The sequence below is a fragment of the Galeopterus variegatus genome, unplaced genomic scaffold (genome assembly GCF_000696425.1).
Source record: "Galeopterus variegatus unplaced genomic scaffold, G_variegatus-3.0.2 Scaffold1120, whole genome shotgun sequence".
Lineage (NCBI taxonomy): Eukaryota > Metazoa > Chordata > Mammalia > Dermoptera > Cynocephalidae > Galeopterus > Galeopterus variegatus.
Window position 1 is genome coordinate 63,525 of NW_007727231.1, and position 16,675 is coordinate 80,199.

At 42.8% G+C, this 16,675-nt stretch overlaps 2 protein-coding genes across 5 annotated transcripts in view; one reads left to right on the forward strand and one right to left on the reverse strand.

Moving 5' to 3' along the window:
• NAA60 (N(alpha)-acetyltransferase 60, NatF catalytic subunit) overlaps positions 1–16,675 on the reverse strand; it is a 53,429-nt gene that overhangs the window by 24,232 nt on the left and 12,522 nt on the right. Inside the window, exon 1 of one of the 4 annotated variants that reach the window (XM_008574944.1) lies at positions 7,195–7,273. The exons of 1 other annotated variant lie outside the window; for it this stretch is intronic. The gene's annotated coding sequence lies outside the window, so the exon portion shown is untranslated. Of the gene's footprint in view, positions 1–7,184; positions 7,383–16,675 lie in introns of those variants that run through there. 2 more of the 4 variants (XM_008574941.1, XM_008574940.1) reach the window with 2 other exon arrangements.
• On the forward strand, positions 7,540–16,198 carry ZNF597 (zinc finger protein 597). The gene is made up of 4 exons (XM_008574939.1): positions 7,540–7,629; positions 7,781–7,872; positions 8,822–8,948; positions 10,962–16,198. The coding sequence occupies exons 2-4, from the start codon at positions 7,840–7,842 to the stop codon at positions 12,074–12,076; spliced, it is 1,275 nt and encodes a 424-aa protein (XP_008573161.1). The 5' UTR covers positions 7,540–7,629; positions 7,781–7,839; the 3' UTR covers positions 12,077–16,198.

The following is a 16,675-nucleotide window of genomic DNA, read 5'->3' on the forward strand; positions in this document are numbered from 1 at the left end:
CGGTGGCTGCTCCCGGCGGCACTTCCGCCTCCGGCGCCCGGCCGGCGGCGCAGACCGGAAGCCCGCCGCCCCCACGGCGCTGACCCCGCCGCCGCCGCCATCTTGGGAGCGGATGGGGGGGAGGGGCCAGGCTCGCGGCCTACCGCCTCTCTGGGTGGGGTGCCCCGGCCTGTCATGCTTAGATGCAAGCGGTGCGGCTCCGGGGTTGGGGGCCCGGGGCCCTTCCCAGCCCTCATGTGCAGGAGCGGGCAGGCTCCCCGGCGTGAACATCACGGAGCCCTCCGGTCATCGCCCACACTCCCTTAGCTCACACTTTGTGCACGGACGGTTACAGCCCCAGCGCCTGTCCGACGTCGACACTCGACTGGACGAAGCTGCACAAAGCTGGCTCCCGGCCTGACAATCCTGGGCCAGCAGGCAGCACCACCCTCGACAGCTCCAGGCGCCGTTGGGGACAACCCAAGTCTGAACTCGACCTAAAGGCAGTTCTAGGCTGTCACTGTGTAATACAAATAGGCAAGTGCCAGTTGTCCTAAAGAATCGGTGGGTGCATAAAATCCATGCTATGAAGTCCCACATACTTTCTAGAGATGGGCTGCAAATTTAGCTTCCAGCTTTCCAGAATCCAGTTCAAAGAGAACAAGTGGTTATACGATTCAGGAGTGCATCCGAGGTGTCCGAGAGTAATTGTTCCCTACTATCCACTGTCCCATACCTCCTTCCCCCTGTTGCCTGAAATGTAACTTTTCTTTATAACACCCCATCCTTGTCTTCTTCATTTTAAAAACAACTGCTTTACTATATCTTCTTGTAGTAACAGAATCCCACCCCTTATAGCAGGACAAATCGCTGTCAAGCTAGGCTTATATTTCTTAGCCTGTCCTGCAGCAAGGTTGAGGCTATGTGCTAAAGTTTTTACCAGTGGGACAAGAGTGATAGTGATGTATGAAACTTATATGTCATGTCCTTAAAAGGAAATTGCTAAAATGTTAATAACTGGTGAATCTAGGTGTTTACTGCATTATTCTTTCACAAGTATTCAGGAGGTCTGAAATTTTCAAAATAAAAAGAAGAGGTTAAGAAAAGGAAATTGCTTGCTCTGCACCTCCTTTCTCCCCTTTCCTGCTGGTTGGAACATGGATGCAGCGGCAAGCCCCTTCAGTCATACAGGAGAGGCAAAACCCTGCCTAGGTCCTTGCTACTCAAGTGTCATCTGGGGACCAGCAGCATCAGCATCACCTGGGAGCTTGTTAAAAATGCAGAACCTCAGGCCCCACCCAGATCACTGAATTAGAATTTGCATTTAACTCAGAATCTGCATTCAATGGGATCCCCAAGTGAATTGTAAGCACACTGAAGTTTGAGAAGCACTCCCTAGGGGATGGCAGAGTTAACAAGATTCTGTTGTTTCCAGGGTTCTATGTACAGTATTATGAGATGAACTGGCAAAACTGAGGGCATATATGTATCCATTCAAACTTTAATAACTTTTTTTTAAACATATGAGAATATAATAACTATTTCACCAGAGCTTACTATGTGCCAGGCACTGTGCTGAGCATTTAACACAAGATCTCATTTATCCTCACAACAATTCTGTTAGGCACCATCCACCATGAATATCACATACAAGGGATAATCAAGGTAGCTGTCCCCTAAAAAATCATCCCACCATCTCCCATTGTGTGCATTGCACTGACTCCACCCCCGTTCCAAAGTGGTCCCTAACTGGTCTAACCAATTAAGGTCATCCCGTTCTCCCTTGGCTTAGTGATTAGTTCAGGAATACTTTAATCAGCTCTCAGAACAGCACTGATGGGACCTCCAGGTCTTTGCCTTCCTGGTTTCTCTCTCTCTCTCACTGTGCTTTGAGATATTTCTTCCACTTGATCTAATAGGCTACTAGCTTTATAATGACCATCCTCTCCTTCAGTTTATCTACTGTGTGGGGTACTGAATAAGCAAGCCGACAAACTCCTTGCTTTTCTGGGGAAGCCAGCAGAGCTGGCATCCCTTTTGCCTACTTTCCCCCTTCTCTCTCCCTTTGAGGTCTGACCTTTGATTGAACCCAGGACCCTGGAAGCTTTGTAAATAAGAAATTTATGTTCTTATTTTGTTGATAAGTAGATAGCTATCAATCTTCAAGCCCCATGGCAGCTGAAAATGTTCTGTTCTATAAATAGCTTGGTAGCAAATATAATTGATTTAATCAATACGATTTGTTATTTTCACTGGCTTATAAAAAGGAACCTAAAATAAACTAAGATGCTTTCTTTGCAGGTCAGCAGCCTGGAAAAGTCCTCCTGATCTCATAAAATAGATCGTGTCTTTCTTCATTTCCCACTGTCTCCCCTCGGGGTACTGGTTGACAACATACTGAACTTATTAAAAAAAATAATAATAAGGTTTTTTTTTTCCCAGTTCCAGGAAGTTTTGCTATAATTGAATCTCCTCCAGTGAATTTGGGTAAAGCTGTCATTTCTCCCACAAGTTCTGTCTCACTGGGAGCCCCCTATTCTGAGAGTTCTGTCTGTTCCTTCTCCCTCTGGCTCCAAGGTCCCTTATTATTTTTCTCTTGCCTACTCATGGCACCTTTCACTCTCTGGCCATGGGTCAAGCAGAGAAATACCTTAAGGCACTACCAGCGGTGGAGGGCCAGCAGTCTCCTGTAGTCTAGCCACATACCAAGCTGCCAAGCAGTGGCACTTACTTGGAGGCACTTGAACAAAGGTCTTCAATTCCTGTCTCCCCAGCTGTACAGCCCTCTCCTAGCCTTGGAGATAGGGAGGTAATCAGGCTCCTCTGGTCCAGAGAAAGCAGCAAGCTACCATATACAAGAGCAGGCTCTGCCCTTCCTCTCTGAAGTCCCATGAATCTCCAAGGCCAAGATCTCTCCAGAAATTAAGGAATTTTAATTCTCACTCCAGGCCTCTTCCCCATGGTCTCCAGGCCCTTATGTGGTCCACAGAGGAACAAAGTCTAGTACTGCTGTCTTACTCTAACCCTGGGTGATCCAAAAACCTTCCCCTTCTGGGTCCAAGCAACTTGTGGCACTGCACTCTATTGGGGAAAGGTAGTCAGTAGATGGACGGGGCTTGGGAGGAAGAAAGAACAGCAGGGACTGGGAATCAGGTGTCCTCACCAATACCCAGACATTCAGATCATAAACAAAACCTTGTAACAAACCTGAACACTTTTCTGATCATTTCCTTACGGAAAATTCCTAGAATATTGGTTAAAATGATTTTAAATTAACCATATTTTAATTTGGAAAACAAACCCTAGACTGCATGCCAGAGAGGTTTTACCCATTCATTTTCATACCAAAAGTTGGGAAGGGGCCGGCCCCGTGGCTCACTAGGGTGAGTGCAGTGCTGTTAGTGCTGAGGCCGTGGGTTCGGATCCTACATAGGGATGGCCAGTGTGCTCACTGGCTGAGTGTGGTGCGGACGACACCAAGCTGAGGGTTGCGATCCCCTTACTGGTAAAAAAAAAAAAAAAAAAAAAAAAAGAGTTGGGAAGACTCCACACCCCTTACAGCAGGGCAAGTGGCCCACACTGTCACCAACATGGGGTATTATTCTTTACTTCTCTGCAATCTAAGTAAGAAAAAGTCATTGTTTTAATGTGCATTTCTTAGTAAGTTTGATCGTTTTTCTATTTTTATGAACCATTTATATTTTATCTTTACATAATGATTTTTACAGATGTGTCCAACATGATATTTTGGTTTACCTTGGGGGGCATTTGCTAACATTAAGCACTGTTTTAGAAATAATGCATGCTGGGCTGGCCCGTGGCTCACTTGGGAGAGTGTGGTGCTGATAACACCAAGGCCACGGATTTGGATCCCTATATAGGGACGGCTGGTTAGCTCACTTAGGAGAGTGTGGTGTTGACAACACCAAGTCAAGGGTTAAGATCACCTTACCAGTCATCTTTAAAGAAAAAAAAAGAAAGAAAGAAATAATGCATGCTTGTGCTAAGTTTTTAAAAAGCATAACAAAAGGTTATATGGCAAAACATAAGTTTCCCTCCCTCCGACTCTGAGTGTCAGAGTTCACCAGGTAACCATTGCTACCAGTTTCCTGGTATCTTTCAGAGACACTGTCTACATAGACAATTACTGATATTTTCATAAATAAAAAGCAAGTGTCAGCAAGATGGGAGCCAAGCTTGGATATGGGATTGTTTTCCTTCTTTCCTCACTTAAAGAGAGCCAACCACTCTGGATAGAAATGGCGACTGAGACGCACTCTTTGCCTTTCAGTCTATGTGTGATTGCACGTGGTTTGATAAGGATTTCAACAGAGGTGTTTGCTGTACAAACGAGAATGGAACTTCTAGAATGGAATGAGTGAATGCCTATTTGCTAAGCGTCTGCTATGTGCTAAATGCTGCTGATATTCCCTTTCTGTACTCATTTACTTCCCCAATGACCCTGAAAGATATGTACTCTCCATTTTATAAAAGATGAAACACTTTCCCAAAGTCACTATAGCATGCAGAATGATGCTCTTCTGCCCAGGGGCAGCCCTGAGCACCGCTCATGAAAGATGAAAGCTATGAAAGGAACAAACTGGTCCATCGGAAAGGCCATGATGCCTTCCCTTGGATCACAATGTTTCTGACTTAACCAGGAGGAAAGCCATACATTCCCCAAAACAACCTTTCCAGGCAGACTCCTGAAAACATTTTCCCTACAGTGCCAGAAACAAATCACGAACAAGCCACTTGATGGAAAGCCATCTAGACAGCTTGTTGACCAGCATCTTCTCTGCCTGAGAGGACTCTCGACCACCCTGGGAGCACTAGTGGAAGAGCAGAAAGGCTCCATGAGACTGGCATGAGGTGGAGTGGATTATTCCAACTTGTAGTTCTGGAGGGTTTGGCATGGATCAAAACCAGTACAACCAGGAACCAAATATGTTGCTTCCAAAGAAATTCTCCTTTGGTGTAAAATGTTACAAGTGTGTAAGATGGAACACCAAAGATGATACTGCTTCCTGCAATCAGAACCAAGACAGAGGTGGCAGAGGACGACCATGTGGCCACATAGCCCAGTCTCAGAGGATCAGTGTGGTACAATGGGAGGGTCTGGTTCTCCACTAATATTGTCAGCGTACCCTAAGACTGGGCTTACCAATCAGACTCACGAATGACTGATGCTTAAACCAAATGCTTGTTTGCTTGTTTATAGTTAGAGTGTCAGGAATACTCATATCCCTGTTTTACTTATCAAAAAAAATATACTCATTTACCCAAATGAAAGCATTTGTTTTACCAAAACCCCTCTATTATTCAGTACTAACAATTAAAAAAAAATTTTTTTGACAGGTCAAAAATGGGTTTCATTTAAGTAGATTTCCTCTGACTATGAAGACATCATTCAAGTAGGACCCAGAAGGTTTTGACTCACTCCCTGGAACTCTTCTCCCCATTCAGGCTGGCTCTGTGTCTCTTTCCTACAGGTACAGCCTTTCTGTATGCCGCAGGGGAGAAAGAGGCAAGGCCATCACTTTACTGGTGGCCATCCCATCTCTGTAACTCTTAGACCAGTGAGTCTCAGACAATTAAACCCCTGATCTCAGATGTCTCAATCATATGGGCACTTTGTGGGAAAAATTAGTTATATAAGCATGCAGTCCTCTAACCTACTATCCGACTCATCATGTTCTCTCTGTCCTCACTGCGTCAACCCTGCATTTGCTATAGATCTCATTCCCCTCTGAGAGTCTCTGGCTGCAGCTTCCAGTCACAAGAACTAATCAGTACTAGTAGGTCCAGAATCTTTCTCTGGAAGCATCTCTGACCTCGGTAACTGAAAAAGAATTCTGCTGGAGTTGACATAGAGAAAAGCCAGTTTCTGGGAATGGAACTGATGTGTTGGAGGTACGTTTTAGAGCCCTGAGCCCTTTTCTGATGAAGAGACTTCTGCAACATATATATTCTGGATTGGTCTAGCCTGTGGGAAAGTTTGTACTTATCCTTTTCCCACATGTGTTTGAAGCACCTTTCTCCTTGTCCTGGGATTCCCACGTGTTTCCTTTGGGACTCATTCCAATAAGGCCTATCTCTTAAATAGTTGTCAACAGATTCACTTGTGGCATACACTGTTAGTTACCTATCTGACATCTTTTCTATTTCCCCTTTTTTATTTTCCAACATGGCCCTGATGTTGTGCAGGTAGATGGTCAGGGGAGGCTGGTCCTTCCCTCAGTGTCAGGATGGGCACATGACACAATACATGTTTGCATGTATTTTTTGGATTCCACTGTCACTTTCACCAACATGCTAAGGATGGCAGAGGAAAAACATGGAAGCATTCGTACCTTGGTGGTGTCACTGAGCCACTGAATTAACTGACTTGTAACTGCCTTATCTTTGAACATTGCTTTGTTGGGTTTTCTGTTACACCTGAAACTATCCTATTTGATATTGCACCAAATCACACTACTTAAGTCGTCAACTCATAATGTTGTTTTAATAACCATGCAACCCATTCACTGAATAACCTTACAGGTACAGGCAGGTGCCTAGCACTAGAATAAGAAAATATGTCGAGACTTAGACTTTTTTACCAAGGATAACTTATCTTTTTCTCCCCCCCCCACCAAAAACCTTTGTAAACCAACAATTTCTTAAACTTACGTTATCTTATAATCTTTTAAATTACTCTCTGAGGTAGCTAGGCACTCTGAGCTCTTTGCAGCTGAGGAAAGCATAGATGTAAAATGGCCAAGATCACCCAAGCAATTAGTGGCAGAGCTTGGGAAGGAGCCCAATTTTGTGATTCCAAAACTCTACACCACTGCACCCAGTGTCAGTGTACACAAGAAATGTCTGGCACTAGGGCAGGTCGAACGTGAGGTATTAAGAGGCAAACAACGTCCCGCGAAGTCAACCAACGGTTCTACTCCCGCTGGAGACCCGCTGCAGCCGCGGGGGACAATCACAATGCCCTTAGAACACCTTGGGTCGAAGACCAGCAACCCGGCCTACATCAGTCTAAACCCTGTAACTGTAGCAGAAGACACCCCTACGCATGCCACGGCCCCGCAATGCGCTTAAGGCACAGAGGACTACTCAGGCCAAGGCTAGGCCCAAGATCCCAGGCCTCTCATTCCCCTCACCCCGGCCAGACTCAAATCTCAGGCCCACAGGGCACTGCCAGCCGAACCCACATTTTGTTACCGACTCTCTTTCGAATTCCGGAGTCTCCCTGTCTTCTGGCTTTCCTTTTTCTGGAAAACATGACGTCCCTCAGGGATCACCCGAACACTTCACTCCAGCCGGTCAGTAGGCCTAGAGCTCACCAGGGAGACCCCTCCAGCGGAACCGGAAACACTTGCTTGGATCCTCGGCTAAGGTGCTCGATTGGCCAACACAAAAGAAGCCCTGCCCCCTCGAAGCACGCTGGCCAATCAAAGGACAGGCTGGCGGATGCAGCGGGGGCGGGCCGCTTCCGGCCGTTTCCCCGCAGCCACTGCGTAGGGGAGCATGGGAGCGTGGGCGTTTTGCTTTGGTGGCAGCCTCGGTGGTCTCAGCTTCAGTGGTTGCGTCACAGTCTGGAGTCGCCTTCTGCTGCTTTTGCCTGGGTAGCGTGAGGCTTTCATTAGTCCTGGAGCGGTAAGTGGGCCTTTTTCGAGGCTGGGCCGGAGAGAAAAACAGTCGCCTTAGGTTCTTAAAGGAGATTGGGGGAATAGAGAGAGACTGGGGGTACGTGGAGGGGCTTTGCAGCCCGATTGGCCCCTGCAAGGACTATTCACTCTCCTCGCAGCTTTGTCCTGAAGTCCCTGTGGCGTCTTGAAGAAAGCATCCCCTCCTACACTCCCCTACATGGAGTCCACGCTCCCGACAACAGAGTCCCAGGTAAGACAAGGTACATTTTTCCTGTCCGGATTCGGTACCTACTTTCCGGCCTCTGCCGACCTCTCCCTTTGCAGGAGAGTTTGGCATGGCTGTCGTGATGGGAGTGAGCCTGAACCCCAAGTAGCCCTTTCCTCAATAGTCCTTTTCCTTCGTCTTGGTCCCTAGATGAGGCACGTAGAAGAAGTGGTTTACCGGCTTCTTCCTTTCAGAATCACCAACTGGGAGCAGAGCCCTCTGGAGGAGTCTGTAACAGAGTTTCTCAAAGTATCTTTGTGGAATGCTTCTCAAGCTTGCAGTAGGCTTCATTCCACTGTTGAATAATAATAATGCCCAGGTGATTCTGAATCACACCAAAGTTCTATTGACTTACAGGACCAGTAAATGTAGGGAAGGAGGAGTAGGCTTGGTTGAACTGCAGGAGAGCTTAGTAATGAGTGAACTCGGGAAGAAAGAGAGGAAATAGCAAAGGGAAGGATGTTGGGAGAACCCTAGAACCTCTGTCTCGTTAATGATTCTTCCTGGGCTGCCTAGTCTTCTCCTTTTTCTTAGAGCATCTTTTTTTTTTTTTTGTGGCTGTCCTGTGTAGGGATCTGAACCCATGACCTTGGTGTTTTAAAGATGAGCATAGAACATCCTTACTTAATGGTTTCCCTCCCCCAAGAGATGTTCCCTCATCTTTTCCTGGAGAGACTACATTTTCACAGTGTACTATCTTTATCTTTATATCACTGCCTCAAAATTTATGTCCATGTTTTACTCTCTCCTTCCTAACCCCTACTCCACCCCTTAGAATCCATTTATACCCTATTCCAACACTGGGGAGCCTTTTACACAAAACCCTTTTTTACCTTACATCTTCTGTTTTTAGCTCTTCCCAGCCTTCCTAGACTGAGTTGAGAGGCTGACTCTCCAGCCTCTTGTACTGAGATGGGCTCTCGTGTTGTTTCAGGGACCAATGCTGTTTGAGGATCTGGCTGTGTATTTTTCTCAAGAGGAATGTGTGAGTCTGGGCCCTGCCCAGAGGCCCCTCAGCAGAGATGGAACACAGGAATGTTTTGAGGATGTGCCCTTGATGGGTAAGGCAATTGTCTTTCCTGCATTTTGGAACTTTTGTCAGTTTAAGAATGAAAATTTCATGCCTTGTCCACATGTTGGTATGGTGGAATGGGAACTGTCCCTGGGCGATTGATGTGGATATGATAAGTTGCATGAGAGAACAAGTTTGATAGTATGAGATTATTTCTACAAGATAAAAATCCAGTATAGTACAGTGACAGTGGTTTCACATAAGCAGTGGCAAACCTGGTAATCTTCCCAAATATTTGTTATAGTCAGTTTACAGTTTTCCTTGGGAAACCCCATTAATACAGATTATTATCATTTGCTAATATCAGAAATCGATTTACTTTTATGTGGATGTTATGCCTTTCTCACTTAAGGGGAACTGTATGTAGAGGTATTCCTATGCCTGAGTAGATTTTATCTCTGAGTAGGGTTGAGTATCTAAACTATTCCATGACTCATATTTTCTGCTTCTCTGTTCCTCATGTTCATGTTTTCCTCTGTTTTCTTGAACATACGGAGGATTTTCATAATAGGTATTTTAACATTTATTTCTTTATTTTTGATTGTACATTATGGGGTGCAGAGTTGACTATTAGTATTTCTTTACAGTATGTGATGATCAAATCAGTGTATTTTAACATTTTTATGCTAGTTTTATCATTTCTGTCATTTCTGTGTTTCTATTGATTGAATTTTTTCTCCTAGTTATGGGTCATATTTCCCTGCTTCTTTACATGTCTGGTAATTTTTGATTGGATGTTGGACATTGTGAGTTTTATGATGTTGGATGATGGATTTCGTTTCATTTAAAAAAATGTTTTTGGACTTTGTTGTGGGATGCAGTTAAGTTACTTGGGATCAGTTCAGTCCTTTCAAGGTTTACTTTTTTGCTTTCTTGGGGTTCTGATCAGTTATTAGGGATGATTTGGCCTACTGCTAAAGCAGTGTTTTTGTAAACACTGTGTTAGAGTGCCCTTCCACTTTGGGTGGTAAGAACATGAACTATTGTGTGAACTCTGGGTATTGTTCTGTATATTTCTTTTTGGTGGTTCTTCCCATGTCCTTGGGTAGTTTCCTCATGCACTGGTAGTCAGCCAAAGTCTTAAGGGGACCCTTGAGCTCTTTCTGGGCAGCTGATTTTTCTCTGTTACTTTACTCTCAAATTTTAGCTGTCTTGGCTTCCCTGATCCCTGAACTCGGTCTCCTCAAATCAGCAAAACCACTGGGTACTATGTGGATTTCCATGTACTATACTGCGGCCCAGAAACCTTTTCCAGTCAGTGAGTTGGGACAATTATAGGACTTTGTTTCTTTGAAAGGAAAAGCCCTTTTTGTATTGGTATATTGGCTTTATAAATGAAGAATATTTGTAAAAATATTAAAAAGGAATGCTTTTGGCAGGCCCAAGTTTTGTCAGCCAGCCTTGCATTAACACTGGCTATTATTTGCCTGCTGTACACACAGTAGCTCTACCTTGATCTTTCCTCAGTGAGGAGTAAAGAAATTTTGGGGACCTCTCCTGTTGATGATAAAACTATTTCTGGTAACTTGTGTGTTCCTCTGTTGAGGTAGAAAAAGATTCACTTGACCTTTTCTTGATAAATATGAATCTCAATCTTTATTCCAATTAGGATTGCTCATCTGTCACTTGAGATAGCTTAAGTGATGAAAAGCTACAGTGATGAGACCCAAACAGACTAAACAATGCGATCTAATCAATCTAACTGGAAAACTCCACCTCTAGACAATGTCTATCAAGATTATCCTTAGTGCCTATGCTGTTGGACCCTGACTTAATTATAACTATTCTGTGCTCCTTCCCCTTGCAGATTCACCTAGAACTGGATCTTCTGGGAAGCCAGGAACCTGCTGGCTCCTGATTTTGTATATTTGTCAGTGTCAGGGTTATAGGATAACCCATCTATAGCTTCCTGGTCCTCTGTGTAACTACGTTAGCATGTTCTTTCCCCAGTATCACATGAAGGTGTTGTCTATATTTTTCTTTGTTTTGTTTTTACCAACAGGAGAGGAAAGCAAGACTGAGATTAACCAGCAGTTAAGTCTAGAGTCTATGGAACTTGAAGAGCTTGACTTAGAAAAGTACTCCATTGCTGCGCCCCTTGACCATTACCTAGAAAAATCCTCTGAGGATGAAGTTGGAAACCCTGAAAGGAAAATATCAGGTGGAACTTCCATCTGCAAGAAAAAGTTCATAAGCCTTTCAGTTACCATTGAAAACCACACCCCATTAGTAGAACTATCTCAATGTTTAGGAATCAGAACACTTTCTGAAATTCTTGAAATTCCCTGGGAAGAAGCCAAAACGGTGTACAAATGTTCTGAATGTGACCAAAGTTTCACTGATAATTCATACTTTGTTTTGCATCAGAAAATTCATTCGGGAGGGAAAAAATATAAATGTGGTGACTGTGGGAAGATTTTCAATCATAGAGCCAACCTGCGGACACATAGGAGAATTCATACTGGTGAGAAGCCGTATAAGTGTGCCGAGTGCGGTACCAGCTTCCGCCAGCCCTCACATCTGTCCCGGCACATGAATAGCCATGTAAAGGAGAAACGCTATACATGTGGCATATGTGGGAGAGGTTTTATGTGGCTTCCAGGACTGGCACAGCATCAGAAAAGCCATACTCCCGTAAAAGCCTATGAGTGTGCTAAAGGTGGTAAATATTTTGGTGAGAAAACACATCTTGCTTTGCATGAGAAAACACACACATCAGTCACCCAGTACCAGCACACTCAGTGTGTGAAGAGCTTTAGGCAGCCCTCACACCCTGCCCTCTCCGAGAAGGGCCAGGAGGATGATTCTGAATGCTGCAGCGATGATTTTGAAAATTTTTTCTCGTTTGCAAAGTTCAAACCCTTACAATGTTCTGAGTGTGATATGACTTTTCCTTCTTTCTCTGAGCTTATTTCCCATCAGAACATTCATACAGAGGAAAAGCCCCATACATGCAAAACATGCACAAGAAGTTTTACTTCAGACTCAGAACTTGCACGCCACCAGAGGAGCCACACAGGAGAGGAACCTTTTAAGTGTACCGTGTGTGGGAAAAGTTTCAGGGTGAATGTGCATCTCATTACTCACAAGCAAACCCATATGAAAAACACCGTGTGAATATAACAAGTTTCTGTTAAAGCTTGGGCTTTTCAGTATCTATACGGTGGAAAATAGTTCCTGTTTATGTGCCAGGCGCTGTGATAAGCACTTTATCCACATTCCACGTAATCTCACTACAACCTTGATTTAGGCAGCATTATTTCCATTTTATAGCTGAAGAAGCATACTCAATGTCATAAAGCTAATGAGTGAAACCAGGATTCAAACTTAGTTACTATTCAAATACCATTTGTATGAGCCAGAGAAAGAGAACTTTAAAAATTTTTTTAGTTTTCATTAAGACCAAGGCTTTTGCTAGAGTTCTTTTAATTTTGTTTATGTGGTTTTTAAGTAAGCTTTAGAAGGAGGAGAGTTTATTTATTTTCTACCAGTACTGCAGAGATAGTATCTAGGAAAGTAAATACTTATTTATCTGTTTTATACTTCTTTTTTTTACTATAATTATTTGAATGTAATTTTTGTATGAGACGATTATTGTTTTACATGTGAATTTCTAGAGTTCAGAAGCTTTTCCCCATCACCCTGTAAAAAGTTCCCAAATGAGTGGACTACTTGATAACTTGATGGCTGTTAGTATCCATGGAGTTCTCATTTTCAGATTTGATGCCAGGGGCAGGTACTGGCATTTATGACCCAAATGTTTGCAATGAGTTTTGGCAGTCTTAACTACAACCCTTTTCTAGAGGCTGGGCTTGACTTGGGGGAGGGGCCGACAGAGGGGGTGGGAATTACTTGCTCCTTTCTAAGGTGATTTGCCTCCAGATCTCTACTGAAGCACATTACCTGTTTTGCTATGAATAATCATGATTTTTTTAGTGAGCATGCTAGGTACTTTAGGTATGTTATCTAATTTATTCTTTATAATAAATCTGTGACAGAGAAGACTGTCCTTGTGTCCTAGTAAGGAAACTGAAGCCCTCAGAGGGTAAAGTGGATACTTTGCCCAGCTCAAAAAAATCACATTGTGGTGAAGCTGGCATTTAAACTTGGTTTTTTTGTGGCTCCGAAGGCCATGCATTCTGCAACACTGCGTTATTTGTTGTCACTCACGCCGTGCATCAGCACTGCAAACAGCCAGGAAGGCCGAGATAGGTGCGTGAGAACAGTCTTCACAGAGGCCACCCTGTGCGATTGCCTCTTGGCATTTTATCTTCACTTTCTTTGCACATCTAAAGCCTGACTTGCGTGTACAATTATAAAGCAACAGAAGACTCCCCAGGACTTCGAGTGCAAACTCCCATCTCTATAAGATCAGAGATGGCAAACTACAGAGTACAGTCCTGAAGGTTTGGCTTAAAAAAAACTAGCCATAACATTTCCTTTCCATCTCCAAAGAAAAATACATATAGAAAATTGTTAGATTTCAACCAAATAGTTGATAATATATAGGTCTTTAGATATTGCTATTACAGATATTGTAGCAAAACATTGTTAAATAGTAAACTTATTGATGTTAAAGAACACGAGAATGTTGTAAATATACATTTATATAGAATTTTTCTTTAAAGAAAAATTGTATACCTATCAGCAAAACAATATTTATATAGGATTTTGATTGGGATGTAAGAATGGTCTTATTCTATTTATATAGACAGTATAAAAGTACAGTATTTGCTAACATGGAATTATTGCCAGGAAATTTCATGAGCAAAAATAAAGGCCTCTTGAGGACTAATTGGATGGAGATTAGTACCTGGAAGGTGTCTTACAGAACAGCAGATTGAGAATTGAATATGCAAAAAGATGCTGGCTACTGCACACCTAAGCGCTTAACACTGATCATAGGCAGGAAGATAATTGTTGGTGAGTAAGCAAACTGAAACTAACAGCCCTAACCCAGCTTGCCTACTCTTTTTTTTTTCTTTTTGTCATTCTTGTATTTTGTTTGCAGATTCACAGGTGAGACCATGTGCTCTGTGTGTCAAGGTCAGACTTGGCTCTTTGTTTCTGATGTCTCTACTCTTAGGATAATGGATGCCAGTAAAGTGTTTTAAATTTCAGGGTCTTAAATTTAAAAACAAGGCTTTCTGTACTCTTCAACAGGTCTTTTGTCTGAGGTGCTTCGAATTGTGTAGAAAGATGGTCTCCGATTAAATTTTTTATTAGCCATCTCTGGGATATAATGATCTTCGTTAAATATCAACAAGAGCACCACCTCCCTGCTCTGCTTTTGCCCACAGTGTGAGAAACTGGCATCGTGCCTCATTAGCACATGTAAGGGGTTCTAATATTTCAGTTGAAGACTGAAGAGTTTCAGGGTGGGGAATGAAAGTGGGAAAGAGGCTCCTACTAACAGAGTTTCTGGAGAAACAGAGAGGAATCCTAGAAGGTACTTGAACAGAATGTGGCTGTTATAATAAATGGAAGCTGTCATCCTTTCCTTTGCTCTTAAGAAAGTATAGGAGAAGGTGAGAATTTATGCTGTAAGTTCTGTTCTGCACCTCAATATGGAAATTCACCTTTCCAAATGAGGCTTCCTTCATAATTAACCTCTCAGTTTTTGCAGTTTTCTTTATTTCCAGATTTTGGAAGATAATTCCCAAGCTCCATAAAAGATTAGAAAAATAGCACTTTTACAGAAACATTAACATATACATGGGTATAATTAAAATGGCTTTTTGGTATAATATTGTTAATGATTGGTATACAGAACAAAATGAGAAAAAAAGACAAAACGTGAGTGTTAGTTACTGTGAAATAGGCATATGTTCAGTTGTTGCCTTATTGTGCACATGTACCTAAAACATTTGCTGGATGTAATTCTAGCTGGTCTGTCCCCAGGGAGTTGAAGGAAGATGTGTGTTTGCCGGTGAGATTCAGGCTGTTTCTATGATGATGGCTTTTTCACCCTTCTACTTACAATGCCAACTTATGCAGACAGATTCCATAAGATTGTCATGAACTCAGAGATATCATTAGCCTACTATGTTAGGTGCTCTTAAATACTGGATAAAAGTTAATACAGGGATGAAAAACTAAATGAAAGAGTTCGTTGCTATGAATGGTTGGTTAACTACATTTTGCAGCGTGGACACTGACACACTATGCAGAGTGAAAACTTAGTGCTGAAGATATGAACTCTTGAACAAATTCCTTAGTTTTTGTTTTTGGTGCAGTGATGAAATCTGTACTCGAGAGTTCCTTAACATGATTGCTGGAATGTCAGGTTCTGTTAAACAGTCATCATTGATGAAAACAGCATTTTTCCAATAGAATTCAGATGTCAAAAGTTTACATTTTGTAATTTAAGAAATTGTAGAATTTAGTTGTTGTTCTTGAAGGAGTTGTATTCAAAATAGTTTTGTTTAGAGCTCTGTTGATACAGGTAATAGTCTATTCACATCTCCCCATTTAACACAGAAAGTGACTAACCCAATAGTTCAAGGAGTTAAAACTAAAAACAAAGGACATTTCACAGTGAGAGTTATTTTGATTCTGACTCCTAAGATTCGATATAATTAAGTGGCAGTGTTCTAGTGACTACAGTATAAGATGTCACAGCATAAGATGTCATACAATCTGAAACTGCAGATTTTGCTCAAAATAATCTGCAATTTACTGCATATGTGTACAAAGGGAAACAGCAGGTTATAGTTTATCTGAATAAAGAGTATTTTGAATGTTAAATTTGTTATCCCTGTGGGATCTCAGTAAGAAAGTATTTTTGCTTTGACTGTGTTAAAAAAGTAACTAAATGATCTTTGTTAGAAATGTGTATATTCATCTGCTTTAGTTTTGTAGATTAGGAGAGCTATTGATCTGATATAAAAGTAAGCATCACCCATCTTTCCAAGGCCCATCTGACTACAGGTGTTTTGTCTTTTATTTTTAAGTTGACATCCCTCCTTGCATGAACAGGCTAGGGAGGAGGGGGATGTGATATAAGTATTCATTTATATAAACCTAAGAATATGCTGTAATCTCTAGTTCCTTTGAATACCTCAGAAGTATGTTTGTTGTATTGCACTTCTACTGTTTATTTGTTTAATGTTTTAATATTACTGTTTTTGGTGCATTCTCATCATTCTTAACTCTAGATTGCAAGCTCTCAAAAGGCGGTGATCGTCTATCTGACGTGCAATTTGGCATCTAATAAATACAATTTTATGATGATGGCAAGGAGGTAAACTTTTTTTAATACTTAAGTGATTTCAGATGGTGAATTCTGAAGACTGGAGGGATTGTGGTTTGGAGAGGGTGAATAAATAATTTCATGCCACTTAATAAAGGAAGTAAAATCTCTTGCTCCCCGGAACTCAGTGGAAAATTCCAGCAGTATTCCGAGACGCAGCACTAGAGGTGGTTCTCCCAGTCTTCGCTGTACAGCAGGAGTACAGGGCCAGGTACCCGCGGCTCCACAGGGCAGCGACTGCCCGGCGTGTGTTGCCACTTAAAAGCCAGGAGTTAGGGCTAGGGGACCCGGGGAGTAGGACTCCCAGAAGGCTTCACGCGGCCTTGGGAAGATTTTGGTCTCCCTCTTATCCACCAGCCGCACAGGCCAGCGGAAATACCAATGAGAACCGGAAGCTGTGCGATCGCTTCCGGTGCCCGCTTCGATAGCGCCTGCGCACTGCTTGGGGGGGGGGGGGGGGGGGG